Below are 20,857 nucleotides of genomic sequence, written 5' to 3' on the forward strand. Positions count from 1 at the left end.
AGGCTAACAAAAGAACCCGTTGTTTTAGTCGCATAAAAGAACGAAAGTTATTTTTTGAGCATAATAACCAACAATATTTTATACTATATGATCTGAATTTAGTTAGGTACTCCACTGAGAGGACAAATACAAAATTTTTTGTTTAATACCATTAGCTATATATTTACCATGCAGATAATTATATAGGTACTTACAGTTTTTACAGTTCCTGTATTTTAGTATTGGTATTATTGTCAAAAATTATAAAATCTTTTAATCTTTTATAATACCTAAATACCTACTCTCTACCAATAATGCCGAGTTGTGTATATAGGAAGTGTAAAAACTATATAATTATATAGTATAGTAAGTAACCACAAAATTGTGCATGTGTGCGCCCAGTGGAGTACCTAGCTTAGTTTGGAACACTTTTTGTAGGTACTTAACGTATCTAGTAGTATAAAATCATTGTCATTACCTAGCTACCGCTTATTGCTAGAACAAAGGGAGGTAGGCAGATTGGAATATACATAGGTCGGTCGGTAGGTTACCGATGTGCTTTTTAGAGTACCGTAGTGAAATACATTTTTTTTTATTATCTACAAGTTAGCCCTTGACTACAATCCCACCTGATGGTAAGTGATGATGCAATCTAAGATGGAAGCGGGCTAACTTGTTAAGAGTAGGATGAAATCCACACTATTTTCGGTTTCTACACGAAATTGTACCGGAACGCTAAATCGCTTGGCGGTACGTCTTTGTCGGTAGGTTGACCACCCTCCCATTAGTAAGACCTGGATCAATTAAAAACCCTCAATTGGTCCAGCCGGGGATCGAACCCAGGACCTCCGTCTTGTAAATCCACTGCTCATACCTCTGCGCCACGGAGGCCGTCAAAGTACCTTAAGTATTTCATTTATATTGAAAAAAGGAATGTTGATTTATTCATGATGAAAAGTCAATAAAAATATGAGATCAATTTTGATACTAGGTACCTATATGTTAACTCCCACACATTTGTATCTATCTATATATATATATAGTTAGGTCTACGTAAGTTGAGGTAAGTAATCAAAAATGTCCGTGTGACTTTGTGCATCTCATCATCAACAGCCCATATTCGGCTCACTGTTGAGCACGAGAGTCTCCACTCGGAATGAGAGGGGTTAGGCCAAAAGTCCACCACGATGGCCCAATGCGGGTTGGCAGACTTCACACACGTAGAGAATCAAGAAAATTTTCAGGTATGCAGGTTTCCTCACGATGTTTTTCCTTCACCGTTTGAGGCACGTGATATTTAATTTCTTAAAATGCACATAACTGAAAAATTGGAGGTGCATGCCCTGGACCGGATTCGAATCTACACCCTCCGAATCGAAGGCAGAGGACCTATCCACTGGGCTATCACGGCTCATCATCATGAGTGTGCATGTGTCTATTAAGCGTAAAGTCAGAATAATATTATATTACGTATAAAAAACTTTGTATGAGGGAACATTGGTAGGTAATTTGAATTTACTTAAGCACTTAATAACAGACAGATTTCTTTATTGACACAACGAACGTTGGTTGGCCAAATGGCAACTGGCGACATATTTTTTATTTTATACTATGAAGAACGTTCCCAATTACCTCTCCAACTAGGAGAAAAGATTGTGTAAATAGTCAAATCGGCAGGGTTTGAACTCATTTAAATTTTGAGTCCAGTAACCTGTGTGGAAATATTGTTTAGCGGTTAACAAATACCTACTGAGAAAATTTATTTTATGCAGTGAAAGATCAAGGAATAAAGCAAGAGTATCTTGCAGGTTTAGTTTTCTATACATACCTAATACACATACCTACTGGAATAAACAGAAACCCAATTAATATAAGTAAGCAAAGAAAGAGTCCCTGAAGTATTTTAAGAATGCATTACCCTCATACAAAGTAGGTAAATAATGTTTTCATCATCCCTGAAAAATCGATAGAATGCGCGCGCCGCGAGTTTCCAAGCGCCTATCTCTGGGACCATTGCAAATATCGTCAGCTGGCCACAAAATAAAGAGGTAATTCATCGGTAGATAACTACGAGCACGTAAAACATAATAGATACTTATCTAATACTCAGGTATTTACATACCTAAATGCTTAGTACCAATTTTTTGCAGTTGTCGTAAATTCATTTATAATTTAAAAGTGATCTAACGAAATTCCCAGAAAATGAACGGTAGTTACGAGTGTGTCCTATTATAGAAATTTGTTTTTAATTTTTATAGCAATCATGCCGGGAGCTAGGCACAAAATCTTGGGGCATGTCCTCTCAGGATTTTGTCACAAAATGAACAGACGTAAGCCTATTTATGGTGACTGCTTGGAGACTCCGCTCAACCGTTGCCTTACTACCTTTGATATAACTTTACTTGGTAAGTCCTACTTACTTCAATAAATTGTATCATAAAGTTAAAATAGTTTAAACAAACTGGCAGAGGTTTCGTAAGGGTCTTTGTGTAGGTTGGTAGGGATTTTGGTTGTGTCGGTGCCTACCTACCTATTTAATATTATATACGAGTATCAGAGGTGTGATCGCCTAGTGGATATGACATCTGCCTCCGATTCCGGAGGGCGTAGGTTCGAATCCGGTCTGGGGTATGTACCTACCTCCAACTTTTCAGTTAGGGGCATTTTAAGAAATTAAATATCATGTGTCTCCAACGGTGAAGGAAAAACATCGTGAGGAAACCTGCAAATCTGAGAATTTTCTTAATTCTCTACGTGTGTGAAGTCTGGCAATCCGCATTTGGCCAGTGTGGTGGACTTGGTGATGATGATGATAGAGGTGTGTGTGATGCTTTTAGGTGTGGGTCATATGGTTGGTGCAGGCATTTACGTCCTAACGGGAGCAGTAGCGCATAATATGGCTGGACCAGCCACTGCGCTTAGCTTCTTACTTGCCGGGATCACGTCTACTCTAGCTGCACTTTGTTATGCTGAATTCGGTACCAGAATACCTAGAGCTGGCAGCGCGTATGCCTACACTTACGTCAGTATTGGAGAATTTTGGGCATTTATAATTGGTTGGAACATCGTACTTGAATATATGATAGGTAAGAAATATGATAATTTTTCAAATTAGCTATCTACATCTGAAGGATTACAAAACTAATACACTGATCTTATTTATAGGTGCTGCTTCGGTTGCAAGAGCGTGGTCAGGATACCTAGACGCAATGTTAGACGGTGCTATCAGTAACGCTACAATATCTGTTACTGGCGAGCTACATGAAACTCTCCTCAGCAAATATCCTGATGTGTTAGCGTTCCTCATATGCATAGTGGCATCTTTAATCCTAGCAGTGGGTGTTAAAACTTCCGCCTATATCAATAATGGCCTTACGATTCTAAACCTTACGGTTATATCATTAGTTATTTTCTTAGGATTCTACTACGCTGACCTGAGTAACTGGTCCCAAAAGAACGGTGGTTTTATGCCTTATGGATTTAGTGGCGTGTTGGCGGGTGCAGCTACCTGTTTTTACGCTTTTGTTGGATTTGACAGTATATCTGCATCAAGCGAAGAAGCTAAAGATCCTACCCGGTCCATTCCGATTGCAACTATCTTATCCATGGCCATGGTAGCTTTTGGTTACATTCTTGTGGCTATAGCTTTGACATTAATGGTACCGTACAAAAGCATAAATCCAGACGCTGCTTTACCGGCTGCCCTGGGCGCAGTACATGCGGACTGGGCTAAATACGCAGTTGCCGTTGGTGCAGTGTGTGGAATGACCACAACTCTATTAGGGTCGCTATTCTCATTGCCCCGCTGCTTGTACGCCATGTCAGCAGATGGTTTATTGTTTGGTTTTCTAAGTGACATAAGCAACAAATCACAAATACCAATATCAAACCTGATAATTTCTGGTTTTTCATCAGCTTTGATAGCACTTTTATTCGATTTGGAGAAGCTTGTAGAGTTTATGTCAATCGGGACTTTGTTGGCTTATACGATTGTAAGCGCCGCTGTTATTATATTGCGATACCGGCCTGCGCCACCAGAAGAAAAGGGATTTAGTCCACCACACCTAGATTCACCCATTGATAGAGAGGACAGTTCTGCGACCGGCACGCCGGGGACTGACGGCGGTTCTTCTTCCTCGGAGGTAATGTCTTAGAGAATTGGAGCTGGCTTGCAAAAATATGCTACGTAATACATAAAGACGATTGCCTAGTTTAATATGAAGCTCAATTTACAGATGTTCGAGGCTCTCACTGTGGGTAGATTGCGTCCGCAGTACGCGTGGTTGGAGCCACTAGCGGGTGGTCGGGCGCCGGGGAGCGCGGTCACTAGCTGTGTCTACACATTCACGGCTGCTGCGGCGGCTTTATGCGCACACAACCACTTCTTAGCGGAACCGGCTGGTCTGTGGGCGCTGTTGCCAGATTTCGTCCTCACATTTATAATTGTTGCATGTAAGTGGTAAAATATTCTATTCTACCTTCTTTAAAGGCATCGGAAAGCGACATTTTATTATCAACCTAAACTGGATACCTATTTGAGGAATTATTGAAAACTAGACGGTGAAAGGGTTGATGAGAATGGAGGAAACCAGGAGAGATATGTAAGGATCGTAGCTAATGAAAGGACGTGGTCCCTGCCTACACCTACGGGAATATTATTTAGTAATCATTTTTACTATTAATAATGATTACTAGGATATTTTTTAGTAATTATTACTAGATTAGATACATGGTCAACGAGAGGCCTATGTCCAGCAGTGGACGTCGGTGTACGATTGAGCTACCCATCTTTTAAGATTTAACAAAATCGTTGTAATATGGTACCTACTTACCTTCCTATTCCTACCTTATAATATTATGGTTTACAGATAGATTAAGTTAGTTCTGGTTCATCTTGGAGATTTATATTATTATTCATTCAGGTTTGGTGATAATATGGGCACATCAACAAAGTCCGCTACGTCTGCCATTCCGCGTGCCCTGGGTGCCGCTATTGCCTGCTGCCAGCGTCATGCTGAATGTTGAATTGATGGTCAATCTCAATGCGCTCACCTGGGCACGCTTCACTATTTGGATGACTTTCGGTACGTAATTTCAGAGATCCATACTATTTAATATTATAAATGTGAAAGTGTGTGTGTCTGTTTGTTAGTCCGTCTCTCACGGCAAAACGGAGCGACGAATTGACGTGATTTTTCATGTGGAGATAGTTGAAAGAATGGAGAGTGGCATAGGCTACTTTTTGTCTCTTTCTAACCCCCCACTTCCCTAAAATGGGGGGTGGAAGTTTGTATGAAGCATTCCGCAATTTTGAAGGTAGAAAGCTAAAAATTGGTATGCAGGTTCATTGTGACTAAAAAAACCATTTTTATCATTAGATACCTAATAGTAGGGGAGCCCGGGATGCTAAATTTGCAATTACTCGAGCGTCATGGGGACCGATTACATTTGGTAGATTAAATTATAGAAAGAATAAATGGTTATTTACTTTTTTTTTATTCTTTACAAGTTAGCCCGACTACATCTCACCTGATGGTAAGTGATGATGCAGTCTAAGATGGAAGCGGGCTAACTTGTTCGGGGGAGGATGAAAATCCGCACCCCTTTTCGGTTTTTACACGGCATCGAACCGGAACGCTAAATCGCTTGGCGGTACGTCTTTGCCGGTAGGGTGGTAACTAGCCACGGCCAAAGCCTCCCACCAGCCAGACCTGGACAAATTAAGGAAATCTCAGTCTGCCCAGCCGGGGATCGAACCCAGGACCTCCGTCTTGTAAATCCACCGCGCAAACCACTGCGCCACGGAGGTCGTCAAAATGTCGGGAAAAGGGGTGGTCGAACCACAACCTCTCGATGATGATTCCGGCCCCTTTATCGTGGAGCTATCGAGACTTCGATATCGGAGCAGATTGGTGTACTGTGGTTGTAACTGTAGAGGGTCGATAACAAAGGCGGATGAACAAAAATATTCACTTCTGCGTTTCAGGTTTTCTTCTGTATTTTCTCTACGGGATTCACCACAGCAAGTTGGGCGAGGGTGTGGCTGGACTACTCTCCCGGTCAGGCAGCGGAACAGCCCACAGCTGGGGAGCAGTGGACAAGACGAGTTCGCTCGCACGGCGCGTGGGCAGACTGGGCCGCGGGAGCAAGAGCGACGACCGCAAACCGATCATAAGCGACGACGAACTGGCGCGACGGGAACCGTGATTTTAAATTAACGGTATTTTTTATGAAAATGCTGTATTGAAGTGCAATATGCCATTTTATAATTTTATACACTTTATTTTACGGATTTATTATGATGAATTGATACCATTTCGTAATATTTGTTTACACTTTATTTTACGGGTAGGTATGATTTGATACCATCTCATAATTTTTATTTACACTTTGTTTTACGGATAGGTACGAATTGATACCATTTCATATTTTTATCTACGCTTTTTTTTATGGATAGGTATGAATTGATACCATTTCATATTTTTATCTACACTTTATTATACAGATTGGTATGATTTGATACCATTTCATATTTTTATTTACACTTAATTATACAGATAGGTATGAATTGATATCATTTCATAATATTTATTTACTCTTTCTTTTACGGGTAGGTATGATTTGATATCATTTCATAACTTTTATTTATACTTTATTTTACGGTTAGGTATGAATTGATACCGTTTCATAATTTTTATTTACACTTTATTTTACGGATAGGTATGAATTGATACCATTTCATCTTTTTATCTACACTTTATTATACAGATAGGTATGATTTGATACTACCTCATAATTTTTATTTACACTTTATTTTACAGATAGGCATGAATTGATATCTTTTCATAATATTTATTTACACTTTTATTTTACGGGTAGGTATGATTTGATACCATTTCATAATTTTTATTTACAGTTTATTTTACGGATCGGTATGAATTAATACTTACTATTTCATAACTTTTATTTATACTTTATTTTACGGTTAGGTATGAATTGATACCGTTTCATAATTTTTATTTACACTTTATTTTTACGGATAGGCATGGCCAGTGTTATTGTCTTTGAAAATTTTTTTTTAATTTTCTCGAAATTTTGATTATCTACCTAAAAACTATTTGTGTAGATGCACTTGTTATCTACTAGGTATACTGTCTAATAATAAGCGCAAAGCTTCAAGAATAGTATTAGAAATTAAATACAAATCGTGCGACGATTTATGAACGCTCGTCTGCGTGCGCCAAGTTTTTAACTAGGGTAGTCACAATAGATACATAGTAATTGTACAAAATGGAATTTTCTCTTGTATACAGGTTCGTAATGAATCATCAGGGTAAGCAGTGAAACTTTGCATTTATGAAGTGCACGCCACTACTCGCCGGCGTGGAAAGGGTAGATATTCATATATCAGGCATAATATGTCTCTATTATGTATATCATAAAATTACTTCTGCGTTCTGAAATCGTAGCGCGACCTGTATGTGTGGATGTTTTTTGTGTTTCGTATTATATTTTGAAATAGGATAATTTTGCTATAGAAGTAATACTTATCAATAGCCACATATTGCGAAGGTATAAGAAGTATTGTAGATTTTTTCTAAAAACATTGATAAGTACTCGTATCATCTATGCAATAAATTCAAAAATTCCAAACCAAGACAGTACCTAAATAGGTACCTACTGAACTATGCTCTTTCATCCTTACATGGATACCAAATTAAGGTTGAAGATTTTGACGATTTTGATTAAGGTTGACGATTTTGATTTTGATTTTGAAGAGACATTTTTGCGTACGTTAGTTAGTGGGTTATTACTTATATTTAAGAAAAATAAGTTTCTTACTAAAACTTAAGCATAATGTCGACGTAATAAGTAATAACCCTTTCACATTGTGCTTGGTGCGAAAAGGAAAGGCTAGATAGTCTTACTTATTATATGCTTTTAGTCTTACGTAGTTAATTTATGTTTACAAGGAAATTGCACAAAATCACGTATGTGTGTTTGCTCCGCATTTATGTAGGTCTCTTTTATATTTAAAGCAGGCGTTTTAAGTTCATGTACCTATTATATAATTATAAAGATTAATTAATAAATTTCAAAATATATGGTTACACTTAGACGGAAATTATACTAACTAAATCAATTAATAAATAAAAACGTAGGTAACAAAATTTTAAATAAGTTTATTTCAACAAAATTTTTGTATTATGCACTGTTGACAGTCCACAAAAAATAATTACCTAAATATAATTAACAAAATTGATAGTCCACAAATTTTCTTAAAACATAACATAATTCATACATAAAATGCTTAGTTTTTAATATAAATATAAAATTATTAATAAACGATTCATTTATTATGTCTAAATTATTTTTATTTGGAATCTCAATGCACTTTGTACTTGTATTTTACACGAGTGAACGCAAGATATTTTCCTAACCCGGTAACCCCCCTCATTCTGAGAGGGGACTCGTGCTGAACAGTGAGTCGAATATGAGTTGTTAATGAAAATTAATGATGAACGCAAGATCGTAAATCATAACTTGCATTTACTTAGACTCAACACAAGCATAGTGCATGAAAGTGTAGAGGTGCCACGTAAAAACAACTTATAAACACACAAGCGACGCGCCCCGGCTTCGCACGGGTGCCATGTAAATACTAATATTATGATTATTAATTTATTAATTTAAACTACAGGTTTTCTTTCTGGCCCACCATGCTGTATTAAAATCAGTTGAATAGTTTACTAAGGGTTTCATTTACACGAGCGGCAACCGCAGCTACTGCAGTCGGCGACGTCTCGGCGGCAGTCGACGGCGGTCGCCAACTGCAATGGGGATGATGACTAGGTTTGGATATATTGATTTTTATGATACGTTCGGGTAAATAAGGTCAATGTTAACTAATTTATAAATAAAAAGCAAAGATTGTCTGGATATTTGCAAAATAAATGAGATTATAAAATTTCAAAATCTATTAAAAATCTTTTATCGTAATTAGATGAAAATTCTTACAGTTTTAGCTTCCTTACATTAAATGTGACATTTTTTAATATATGAACAATAAACATAAACGCACAAATAACAAAGATATTAGTAATTTTGTTCGAACGCACATACAAATCTAACGATCATTACATTGCCTACGACGTCATTAGTTCGTGCCATTTTGTATGGGGCGTTTTTCAGGGATCCGCGGCAGCGCCGCAAATCTGACCCTTTAAATCCCTGTAGCTCCGAAAGTAATGATCACAGATACCCTGTTACTTTTACAAAATTGCTTTGCTATTAGTATACTCTTAATTTATATACTATTTAAAAAACTGTCATCATCCCTATTAACGACGTCTCGGCGGCAGCCAACTGTAGTCGTCGGTAGCAGCTGCCGCTCGTGTAAATGAAGACTAAGCAAACAGACAGCGGAGGCGACATATACAAAGTGTTATTGCTTAGGTATTAGTCAATATTACAACAACGTTATGTACAGTGAACACGCACAAACGACAAAGTGTTTATAGTGCACGCACACCAATTAATTTCATATTAAAAATGTTTAATCTGTAAATTCTCATTTAAATTTTAAGGAAAACGCTACAAAGCAGATCGAGTATTTTAGGGTTATTTTCAATGTTATTCCTAGAGTAAATTTTTACTGCAATTTGTTGGGTCTATAAAGACAAAAATAATGTATCAGAAAAAGGGACGATAAAGAGAATAATTAAATACATAATTAAAAAGAAGAATTTTAGAACAGTGAAGTATTTTAGTTTCAGCTGCTATATTTAACCCTTACTTACATATAAGTAGATATTGAATGTTTTGGCTTTCCCGTTGGTGTTCAAAGTCCACAATATGACGTCATGACAAATTCATTAAGGCGGATAAGGATATTAGCTAACTCTTTCGTTTACCAGATCAACTTAAGAGAATAAATCACACAAATTAATTGTGTTTAGTGTCTCATGGTCACAAATTAAAAAATATATAAAGAAAAGACCATTTAAAATAACTTTCTCACCATTGTAGTATTTTAAAAGTCTAGTATGTATTAGAGCAGGCAAATTTTCATTTCTGTTTGATCTATTCGTACATAGAAGTTCTTCCAAACCAGTATAATATTTTGATTTATGTTGAAATGTGTAAATTATGTGTATAGTTAACTTTGCAAACAAAGGACATTTTTTTATATTTTTTAATATTGTACTACACCGTGTGTTTTATTAAATTAAACAAGCACAGCATGAAAAACTAGATTCTATAAGATATCAGACCTATTCTATGACGTCACGGGTAGCGGCGACAGTGATTGTACCATTATATTGTGGTAGAGGAAACACCTTGAGAAGGTCCCAGGACTTGTGCCCTTGGGTGTAGTGTGAAGGATCCCTTTAGAATGCATAAAAACTTACCTTCCCTGCCCTACATGATCTCTATGCCCACACTTAACAATTTATGATCAATAATTACGACATGATACATTATTAATAAGTACAATTTACAACATTATTGCACAAAATCACTAAAGTGACTAGCAGCGTGACAGTGTTCACGCCGCCTAACAAACAACTGAGCTCAAGTTATACTCTTTTATTTATACCAACACTGATATCTCCTCTCCACAATAACATAAATAAATAATAAATGTTAATACTCCCGTAATCGAAGAACTTTTAACACTATCTGAAATGGATTTGGATAAAAGTAATTTATTGGTCTGAAGTGAGTCCATAAAGATGAGTAAAATTTACATTCTTTAAAAAACTGATCGTCTTAGTTTCGTGCATTGCTTGTATATATTAAAAAATAATGTACTATAAATAGATATTGAATATTTTCTTATTTTATATGGTTAGAATACATAATAAAATATAGGCAAGTGTATTATTAAATTATTCTATGCTTACTGTTTAAACAATTGAGCATTTATACTATTACATAGGAATGTTGTCATCTTATGAATTTTTGTTGAGTTTATGTTGATCCTAAAACGTTGTCAACGGAGAATCAGCCCATAAGAATTATTTGTCTTGGAGCTAATAAAAACAATGTTATTTTAAAAATAGGCATCTATTTGTACGTTGCTTCAACAACTTTATTATTAAAAGTTAAGAACCGAACCGGTTTCCAAATTAGTCGGTCATACTCTGGCTTAATTCACGTGGATCTAATTCAGTGAATTTTTATAATTTTTAAAAAAGGGTTCCACGAGGGCAATGTCGCAGACGTCTACAAGTCATCATTGCTATGACATCCGTATATAATAAAATTACTAGCGGACACCCGCGACTTAGTCCGCGTGAATCTCGATGTAAACTTTCAACTACCCCTACTTCCCCCACTACCCCTACCCTACTCCCCCCCTACCCCACCTTACCCTACCCTACGCCTACCCTACCCCTACACCAACCGTACCCCTATAGCTTTTTCTAATTTTTCGCGCAATTTTTTCAATTTTTTTCTGTCATAAGAACCTTCTCCTGACAATATAAAACACACCAAAAAAATTGTGAAATCGGTCCAAACGTTCACGCGTGATATATGAATTAATTTATATATATATATATATATAGATGATAATTTTACGGAAGATTGCTGTTTATACCTAAAGATACTCGAATTTTATTAAAATATTTTTAGTACACGAACAACCAATTTGCCAATGAGCAGATAATATTATTAGTTCCAAGACTATTTTGTCTGATCCTCCTGTAATTGTTATTATAAATGTAAACTTTATATTTTAAGAAATGTTGATGTGTATATATAAATAAATTATAGCGAAAAGAATGATTTTTATTACACCCTATAGTTATAAACCAGGTTACTAATAATACTAAAGTAACATAACTAAGTTTTTCATTCAGGAAACAGGGTAAAAACAAGTAAAAGAAATATGGAACAGCGAATACTAAGTCTAATTGGTAATTTGTACTTTCAATTAGAGATAGGATGTATCATTAAATGATAAAATTATAATATAATAAATTAAATTACTTAAATATCACAACATTATTCACCAATAGCTTCTTTATAAACTTTTGCAGGAGATTTATTATTGACAAAAGCACAAAATTTGTGAGTATTTCTACTGAATTATATAAATTAAAGTATGTGAACAATTTATGCTATTGTTTCAGGATTTGTGCCCTAAAATTGAGATATTTTCCAATAGTATTACTATAATAATTTATAGCGTCCGACTGTCCAATGATGGTAATATTGGACAGTCATCCGTTATATCATCAAATAAACCAAAGACCATAAAAAAATGAAATTAATTAGTCAAGTTACCAAGCTCCCATTTTTAATCAGCAAATTAAAAATAATTTCGTCTGTTTGGATGAAGTAAAAATGCATTTTTAATTTCAGTTTATCGGAAAAGTTCCTTTTGCTTGATATCGAATTTGGCAAGCAAAAGTCGCCTAGGGAGGAAAAAACTAATTTAGAACGTGATGAAGTAAATAGGACATTTTATGTGTACAACTTTTTTTATTTTAAAAGAAATATGAAAGTTTTTAAATTGATATTTTAATGTTATAAAATTGATAAATACCAAATATTAATTATATAGCATTCTTTTTTCATAAAGTTATAAAAACGCAACAATAATATAATAAATGGAGTTAGCATTTGCTTCGTACAGAATGAAGAGAACTGTGAACACTTATAACATGGTCTTTGTGACCATTGCCTGGTCCATTGGTCATTTAAAAGCAGGTGACAAGTAAAAAATAATTATTTTCTTATTGTTTATTATTTGTGCTAAAAATATAAAACACGAGTGATAATTTGCGGTGGATATAATATAATTTGTTGTTCATTTATAAATAATGTAGTCAAATGAAAACATTGTACTGCACACGGCAGCGTATTTGTTATTAGTCTCTCGTGCTTTGCATCCCTCGCGACGCTCAGGATTCTTCTTCTGAACCCCTCGCTTGGCTCAAGGTTCGATCTTAGAATTATTCGCTAGCTCGGTATTCAGTACGCGTACTTGCGCTTACAACAATTTTGTTGACTTAAGAAATCATATCTTTAGAAGAATTGAAGTTCTATAGATTACAATTTGTACGCAGAGTTTACTCTGCACACAAATTGCTACAAATGTGTTACTCATGATTTAATGATCTCACTATACGCATACTGTTAGAAATGTGGTATTTAATTTAGTCTTAATATAACAAAACATTATAAAAACATTTATACATAATTATTATTCACTAACAATAGACCTCAAAATGACATTTGAATTTTTTTAAATACACAAATAATTATAATTTAATAATTTTATTATTTTTACCCTTATTTCAATTATGAATAAACAAACATTTTGCAGCATGGAATGGAGAATTTCCGGTTCATAAAATATACTCAGAGGCACAATTACCCGCCCACTTTAATATGACGCGAGTATATTAAAGTGGGCGGATAATTGTGCCTCTGAGTATAGATTGAACGTAGGATGATGCGGGTGACAGGTGGCACTTTGACGTAACTAGAGATTGAGAAAATCGATTAGTAAATACCGGTTATCGATTCTCTGGTCCTAGTAATGTATATAGCAATTTTATACAGAAATAAAATATTACACAAGTTTGACTTGTTTGTGAAAATAGGAAATCAATGTGTTTTTGTTAAATTATTATTTATTAAATATTACAAAAAAAAGTGGATGTTCGATTTGTTTCATTTGAAAAACATAAAGCGTGTCTATTGTTGTATTGCATCACTTGTATCTTGTTCTTTCCTCCATCAATTTCGACATTAGCCTTCATACATTTTATCAGAAAATAATATGAAACTTTACACGCACCATCCTATATAGAACAAACAATCGTTCGATTCCTCTGTAAGATAATTACATTGCTCTCTGTTTAGTTGCGAGATTGATGGCTTCGGTATTTCTCCTATTAAAAAGTGGATGCCCAATAAGCGACCATAAAACGTCCCCACTCAATGAGTGCCAAACACAACTTCTTGGCACTCAATTCAAGTAGTCGCATTTGCAAATTCAACCTTAAACTCAATCCTTAAGATTGAATTTGCTCTGAATTTGGGATTTTATTCAATGTTAAACTATATTTAAGGGCCTTAAAGTATAATTTTCTTTACCAATAATTTTAAAATTGTCAAAACAAAATTAGCCAGTTTTTAAGTGAAATTTCTTTTATTTTAAGAGGTCAATAACTGAAGCGGATATATGGTGCGGCTGCTATTGGTTAATTGTCTTTATCAGTTCACGAGTTATGTCGTCGGTCGCGTGTTAGGTTTACAGAAGAATCGAAAATCGAACATCGTCAACACATGTTCATTTATTCACAAGGAAGTTACCAAGACAATAGACATTACAAGTCAGTATAGTAGTTATTCAGTCTTATCTGTTACGGCCTATCTGCCAGGCGGAGGGCGGGAGTCGCTGCAGCCGTTTGATGGTCTTCCTGCCCCATTGCAGCCAGAGGAAGCCGGCCACGAGGCAGAGCACCGTCTCTATGTAGTACCCGTCGATACGTATGTTGCATGTACCACCCTGGTTTTTACATACCTGAAAACATACAAATATATATATAATATATTGAGCCGTGACAGCCCAGTAAATATAACCTCGCCCTCCAATTCCGGAGGGTTCGAATCCGGTCCGGGGCATGCGCCTCCAACTTGTTAGTTGTGTGCATTTTAAAGGTCTATTAAAACACGGTTTTAAAGGTCTATTGAAACACAGTTGAGTTAAAAAAAAAAAAAATTTAAATATTTTTATTTCAAAGTAGCAGACGCCCAAACTTCGTTCGCATGAAATTCTTATTTTTGCGGAATCCATGGATTTTTCCGGGACAAAAATTTGCCTATAAACTAATCCAACGTCTAATTTATTTCTATACCAAATTTCTTCGTAATTGGTTCAATGGTTTAGCCGTGAAAAGGTTAAACAGACTTAGTTTCATAGTTATAATATTACTAGCGGTCCCTGTCAAACTTCACTTAGACTTGTGCGCACTTTTTCACTACCCCTACCTACCCTACCTATACCCTACCCCTAACTACCCTACCTCTACCCTACGCCTACCCTAACACAAGTCTACACCTAAACTTGCACAAAGCTAAGCCAAGTTTGTGCCTACACTATCGTACTCCAGTAACTTCGATCAACTTCGCGAGCAGTGTATTGGTGGTGTAAAAAAAAATTTAAAACACATACATACAGCCGAACATAGAACCTCCTCCTTTTTGAAAGTCGGTTAAAAAGGAACACTCACGTCAGCTTCTAGCTGTGTAGCGCACGTATTATCAGTCAGCTCTGGCACACTGCAGTTCTTGTAGGTTAGATGGTCTATGGCCCAAAGCGCCAGGGTGTTGGGCCAATTAGTGCCAAGGTTGGACACAGTGTTGAGTAGCGTCATGTATGTGCCACCCACGGCCGGGTCCGACACCTTCGCGAAGAAAGCCATCACTGCCACAAACATGCAGTATAAACAAGTCTGGAAGCGACAAAATTAAAAAAAAAATTATAAACATCTAGCGCTCGCTTTCGACTCTGTTCGCGTAAAATTCTTTTTTAACTAATCCCGCAGGTGTACTATAAACTTTTCCGAGAGTAAAAGTTATTATTTACCGCTATACCAAATTTTATCTAAATCAAAAATTTAATTTATGCAAGTATGGATAACTGGTTGGTTAAAATCAAACAAATCGAATTTGTCAAGTATTGTCGTACCCACTCCGAGCAGTCTTTCCCGACTAGTTGGAGGGGAATGGGAATATTGGTCATATTATAACAAATATGGCAAATATTCTTTTAAAAAAAAGAAAACAACGAAAGAAAGTCAAATATATCTCACCTGATGGAATATATAAAGTGACAATAAAATGAAGAGATAGAAGTAGGAAGGCCCCGAATCACCCAGTAGAGTTGGTGTTAGAGCTACCAAGGCAGCAGATAACGGGCCAACTAAGAGCCGCAGTGGGTAAGCACGCAGCCATAACGACAGAGGCTCAGGACCTGTTGTGTGCTTGGCAAGAATCTGTAAGAAACACCATGAAATTATTGGGAGTTCACAAGTGAGTCCTTGATCGCGTGGTACAGAGTTTTGGAGTATGTCATCAAACAAAAACCATTTCCAAAATTCGACATAATATTATGTATCTTTAACTATGAAAATTTGCGTTGCGGCTCAGTTCCAAACAAATTAACACCAAAAGTAACAGCTTTCGAACAAAAAGTGACAATTGATTCCTGAATTAATTATTAATTCATTGTGTTGTGTGTGGATGTAACAAAGTAACATCTAGGTACTCACAGCATCCGGACCCAATAAATTATTTTTTTTAAAAAGTTTTCTGAAACTAGTTTTTTTTAGAAAACGCCTCATGTATGTGAAACTAGATAAAAGTTTCATGGACCCCCGCTTACAATCCGTGAACCCCCATTTTTTGGTCATGCCAACATAGACCTAAGGTTTTTAAAGTCACATCAGGGTGCCCAGTATAATTATTATAAAGTGAATAATTTTTACAATAAATTTTTATTTTATTCACGCTTGTCAATTGGCTCTTCACTGTTGTCATAGCAGAGTCCAGGCCTATGTACTATGTGGGGTCCGTTATGTGGGTCTTGGTTATGTTATCTATATCTATACTAATATATTAAAGAGGTAAAATTTGTAATGTCTGGATCTACTGAACTGATTTTGACAATTATTTTTCCACTAGAAAGCCACATTATTTGTGAGTGTCACAGGCTAATTGAACACTGAATTTTACAATAGAGACATTAAGCCCAACCCTATTAATGTTTATGCTAGAATTGTCTGTGGTGGGGATACAGTGAGGCAGACGAAAGTTGAACAGGCAAGGACTCTAGCATAAATAATCGTTAATTCGTGTCAACTTACTATATAATATTAGAACAAGTATCCAAAGCTGCTCTAATAGGATCTTACCAAATTTGGCTAGGCAGGGAGAACAACACGAGCAGAGAATGGGGAGTGTTGATCGATCGTCAAGGAATTCCTTAACCCTACATCCTGTAGTCAAAAGTTCAGGACTCTGCTCGGAGATTTTCTCTCTACCCCATGGTGAATCCATGGAATGCTAAGATATTATTATTATTAGTCTCATAACTACTGTATACTTAAATAGGTATTTAATGAAATACATACAACAGGCATGATGATTTGAACAGGCACTAAAGGCACAGCTAATAGCGCCAAATCTTCACGTGGCACTCCAGCCTCTACTAGTTTCAAGCCAGACACAGCATCACTGGCAGAAAAACCAAGCTGAAATGTTAATAACAATATTTAACTCTGCAACATCTTTACATCCTAAATTCCAAAGTTTCAAACAGTGTGTGTTGCCAGTGATGATTTATAGATCAGAGCCTTGGTAGCTATCCTAGCCCTTATAAAAATGCTCAAAGTCAGAGGGCGATTGAGCAAACTATACTTGGAATTTCTCTTCAAGATTGAATCAGGGATGAGGAGGAAGAACCCAAAGACACTGGCAATGTACAGGGCAGGGCACAAAGCTCAAAGAGCTGATGTATATTGGAGTTCTACTGTGCTGGAATGGTTTGTTGGTTGACCCCTTACTAGGTGGACTGAGGACATCAGGTTGCAGGGAGCCGCTGGATGCTGGTGGTTTGAGACTGTCCTTTGTCAGCAGACGTCCATCGGCGTCAATTAAATGTGGATGATGATGATGATGAATATTATCTTTCAGTAATTATTGAAATAATTCTTAATCATTATTTATAATTTTAAAATTTAAAGAATTTAATATTTATTACACTTATAATTGTTAATTTTATATTTATTTTAGTTACCTTAGCGGTAAATAGCACCAAAGTTAGCATCCTTACAGCCGGAAGCTTCACAATTGTATAGAGTTGCTTGTACGCATTCACTATATCACTCATCCCCTTCACTTGACTCTCATTTGTATTAATAGTGTCATTTGCTTCATGCTTGAATATTGCAATGACAGTTGTAGTGACGATAAACACCCAGCCCCAGAATAAAAGGAAACTAGACAAAGTCACAAGACCTGTATCTTCGGGTACTGTCCTCAGGTACTTGTTACAAAAATATGGAGACTCTAGTGCTAAAAATAGTACATATCCTAAGAAAAATCCTGCCGTTTGTCCCACTGTGTTGCATGTTGATGCATGGCCTACATTACATCTGAAAAATATGAACAATGTTATAATGTAAGCATATAAAGCATAACAATAGACTTCTATTATTAAACATACTATTATTTTCATAGGTGCATATAGAAATTACACCTACCAAGACCTACTCTTGTACTATCTTTGACAAACTAAGAATTTAAGGAGGTGAAATCTATTATTTTCACTTTTACAATAATTTCGCTTTTAAAATATATTTAATATTAGTTTATGAATGGATATAATAAATAAATAATAATTATAATTCATATATAATAGATTTCTAAATAAGACTTTTCTCAAACCATTAAAATTAATTAATGTAGATCATTCATTTTGTACAATATTTTTTTTATAGAAATAAAAAAATCATTATTATTTATGGAAATAATAAAATAATATAACTGTTTGCAATAAATTACATTCAAGATCAAAAGCAAATCATTAAAGTTATTACCTTTTCAACATAGTTAGAGCCCAACCATCTACAGCAATGTCTTGTGTTGCAGCCAAAAAGTTAAGCACCAGAAATGATATAGTAAGAATCATCATAGAGGGCGGCTCACTCTCTGACCCCAGCCAACTGGTCACACTGTGTGACATGATGATCATGACAATTCCAATCATATACTGGACGGGTACTAGCCATGTCTTTCGTCGACCAAACTTTGGCCAAAACATTGCATCCACAACTGGTGCCCATAACAGTTTTGCACTGAATGGCCAATTGACAAAACTAAATTCTGCCTGCAATTATTAGAAGATTACGGTGTAAATTCAATTCATAGCTAAATATATTATGTACATAAGTGGCATATTACACAAAATAATGTAAAATAGAATTAGATATTGTAAATAAAATTTAGAATATTTTTTTTAAAAAATATTAGGTTTATAAAACTGTGGAAGTATAGGAGTAACAACAAAATAATAAATAATGCATAATTTTTGTATATTGCAGGTTACATTGGCCTGGATTATGAGTATTTTTCAAATAATTAAACAATGACTCTTAAGTCCAACACTTTACTAAAGAATGTATTAATAAAATATTTTTTACCTGTTGCGTGTAAGTTATACCACGGTTCTGTAACAACATGGGTATTGCACCTGCAAGCCCCAAAGGAATGCCTTGGAGTGTATATAAAAATAATAATACTGATATATTAATTTCGTCCCCTTTGATGTTACTTTGGCTGGTGTTTGATGGATCTCCATTCTCAAGCAATTGCTCTTTATCAAGAGAACGTTTCCGTTTAGTCAACGACATTATTACAGTTTGTAAAGCCTGTAAGCAAACGTGGTTAATAATTCACGTATACACGTCAGTGAGTTGCAAAATAATAATTAGAAATTATTGGTTGCAGTAGTTAGAATGCCCGACAAACGAGTACCTTAATTTTCGCTGTTACTAACTCGCTGATACAGTGGTAAAGAAATGGACGCGTTTCTCAGATAAAGAAATAACGTTTGCTTTAGTTTTCATTTACAAATAAAGAGTATTTTTTTAATAGAGCACAAGACAAACCAGAAAACCAGTAACCACTACAAAACAGAACCACGTCAAATGACCAAATGTCAATATTGTCAATGTCAACACAAACGTCAAATATGACATTTACATGACAATTGACGTCATGACATACCATGCCGTGACAAATACACAATGACAGAGACTCAAGGATTTTATAAACAAACCCTTGTTCATGCAGCTTAGACCATTTAAATAACAAGAGCTGCCTCGTTAACCGTTACCCCACTGCCAAAGATCAAAAATCTATGATCTAACGCGTTTATAAAAACTGTTGCTATAGAATCGATGTTTCATTGTTGTAATCGTTTTCGTCGTGTAAAGAGCTCCATAAAAATGGCGGTTTGTGTAGTGTGGCATAAAAAACGCCCAAAAACTTGTAGTTTAGAAAAAGATGGAGTAACGTTTAATTTTATACTTTAATTTTATCAAAATTGTATTAAAAACAATTAATAAAAAGAATCGCTTCTTTTGACGAAACAGCCAAACATCGATCAGTAATTCTATGTATTAATTCTGAGGATAGTCTAAGCAATGTGGTTGGTAGTCAGTGTAAAAATTACGAGTGTGTGTATTGCGAGTCAAATTTATAGTTGTGTGTAGTGTATGGACATAGAAAATTTTTAATGGTGTTAAATATTTTCGATGTGTGTGTTTACCTCGTCCCCCTCAAAAAACGACAGACAATTTCGTTCGTGAATTTGAGTGCGATGCATCTCCATTTTTTAATTCCTCTATGCCATGCAGAGACTTCAGTACATACGTCGTCACCTTAGATACTCGTCATTGTCAAAGGTCTTCCCAAATAAATATATTTGTTTTATTTATTTATTAATTTAAACAGGACACCAACAGGTTACAATAAAATCTTACAATATATTATAAAGAAATATATTAATTATGGCAATTATTATAGACCCACTTATTGGTTGTCACAGACGCAATCTCTGAGCAGCCGGCATTAAGTAAAAAATTCATAAATTTGAAAAAAAAATCTCATTTGATATTTCGTCAGGATGTCTTGTCATTTAATTTGATTTCAATCCCTTTCCCTTACCATTATACGTAATAACTATCTGTGTAATTACATTTGTCTATGTCTCATTTGTTTTGTGGACTGTAGTCATTGTCAATGTCAATTGCATTGACGTTTGACGTTTGTGGTCAATTGTCATTCAATA

General features: G+C 35.5%; 2 protein-coding genes across 5 annotated transcripts; one reads left to right on the top strand and one right to left on the bottom strand.

Annotated features, from left to right (window-relative positions):
• The first annotated feature begins 1,827 nt into the window (after positions 1-1,827).
• Positions 1,828-7,395, top strand: LOC112044448 (cationic amino acid transporter 4). 4 transcript variants are annotated; one of them, XM_024080302.2, is made up of 8 exons: positions 1,828-2,027; positions 2,238-2,384; positions 2,817-3,065; positions 3,145-4,121; positions 4,203-4,431; positions 4,902-5,063; positions 5,966-6,199; positions 7,293-7,395. In XM_024080302.2, the coding sequence occupies exons 2-7, from the start codon at positions 2,243-2,245 to the stop codon at positions 6,184-6,186; spliced, it is 1,980 nt and encodes a 659-aa protein (XP_023936070.2). In that variant the 5' UTR covers positions 1,828-2,027; positions 2,238-2,242; the 3' UTR covers positions 6,187-6,199; positions 7,293-7,395. The 4 variants fall into 4 exon arrangements, with proteins under 4 accessions (XP_023936070.2, XP_052741544.1, XP_052741546.1 ...); XM_052885584.1 differs by having other exon boundaries at positions 2,008-2,089; XM_052885586.1 differs by having other exon boundaries at positions 2,008-2,089; positions 4,215-4,431.
• A 6,881-nt stretch (positions 7,396-14,276) lies between these two features.
• LOC112044459 (acetyl-coenzyme A transporter 1) lies at positions 14,277-19,707 on the bottom strand. The gene is made up of 8 exons (XM_024080324.2): positions 19,540-19,707; positions 19,206-19,433; positions 18,603-18,892; positions 17,801-18,158; positions 17,136-17,255; positions 15,816-15,998; positions 15,234-15,455; positions 14,277-14,524 (listed from the first exon to the last, which is right to left on the bottom strand). Exons 2-8 carry the CDS (start codon positions 19,413-19,415, stop codon positions 14,357-14,359), a joined length of 1,551 nt encoding a protein of 516 aa, XP_023936092.2. The 5' UTR covers positions 19,416-19,433; positions 19,540-19,707; the 3' UTR covers positions 14,277-14,356.
• Positions 19,708-20,857: the final 1,150 nt, after the last annotated feature.

This window comes from Bicyclus anynana, chromosome 14 (genome assembly GCF_947172395.1).
Source record: "Bicyclus anynana chromosome 14, ilBicAnyn1.1, whole genome shotgun sequence".
Lineage (NCBI taxonomy): Eukaryota > Metazoa > Arthropoda > Insecta > Lepidoptera > Nymphalidae > Bicyclus > Bicyclus anynana.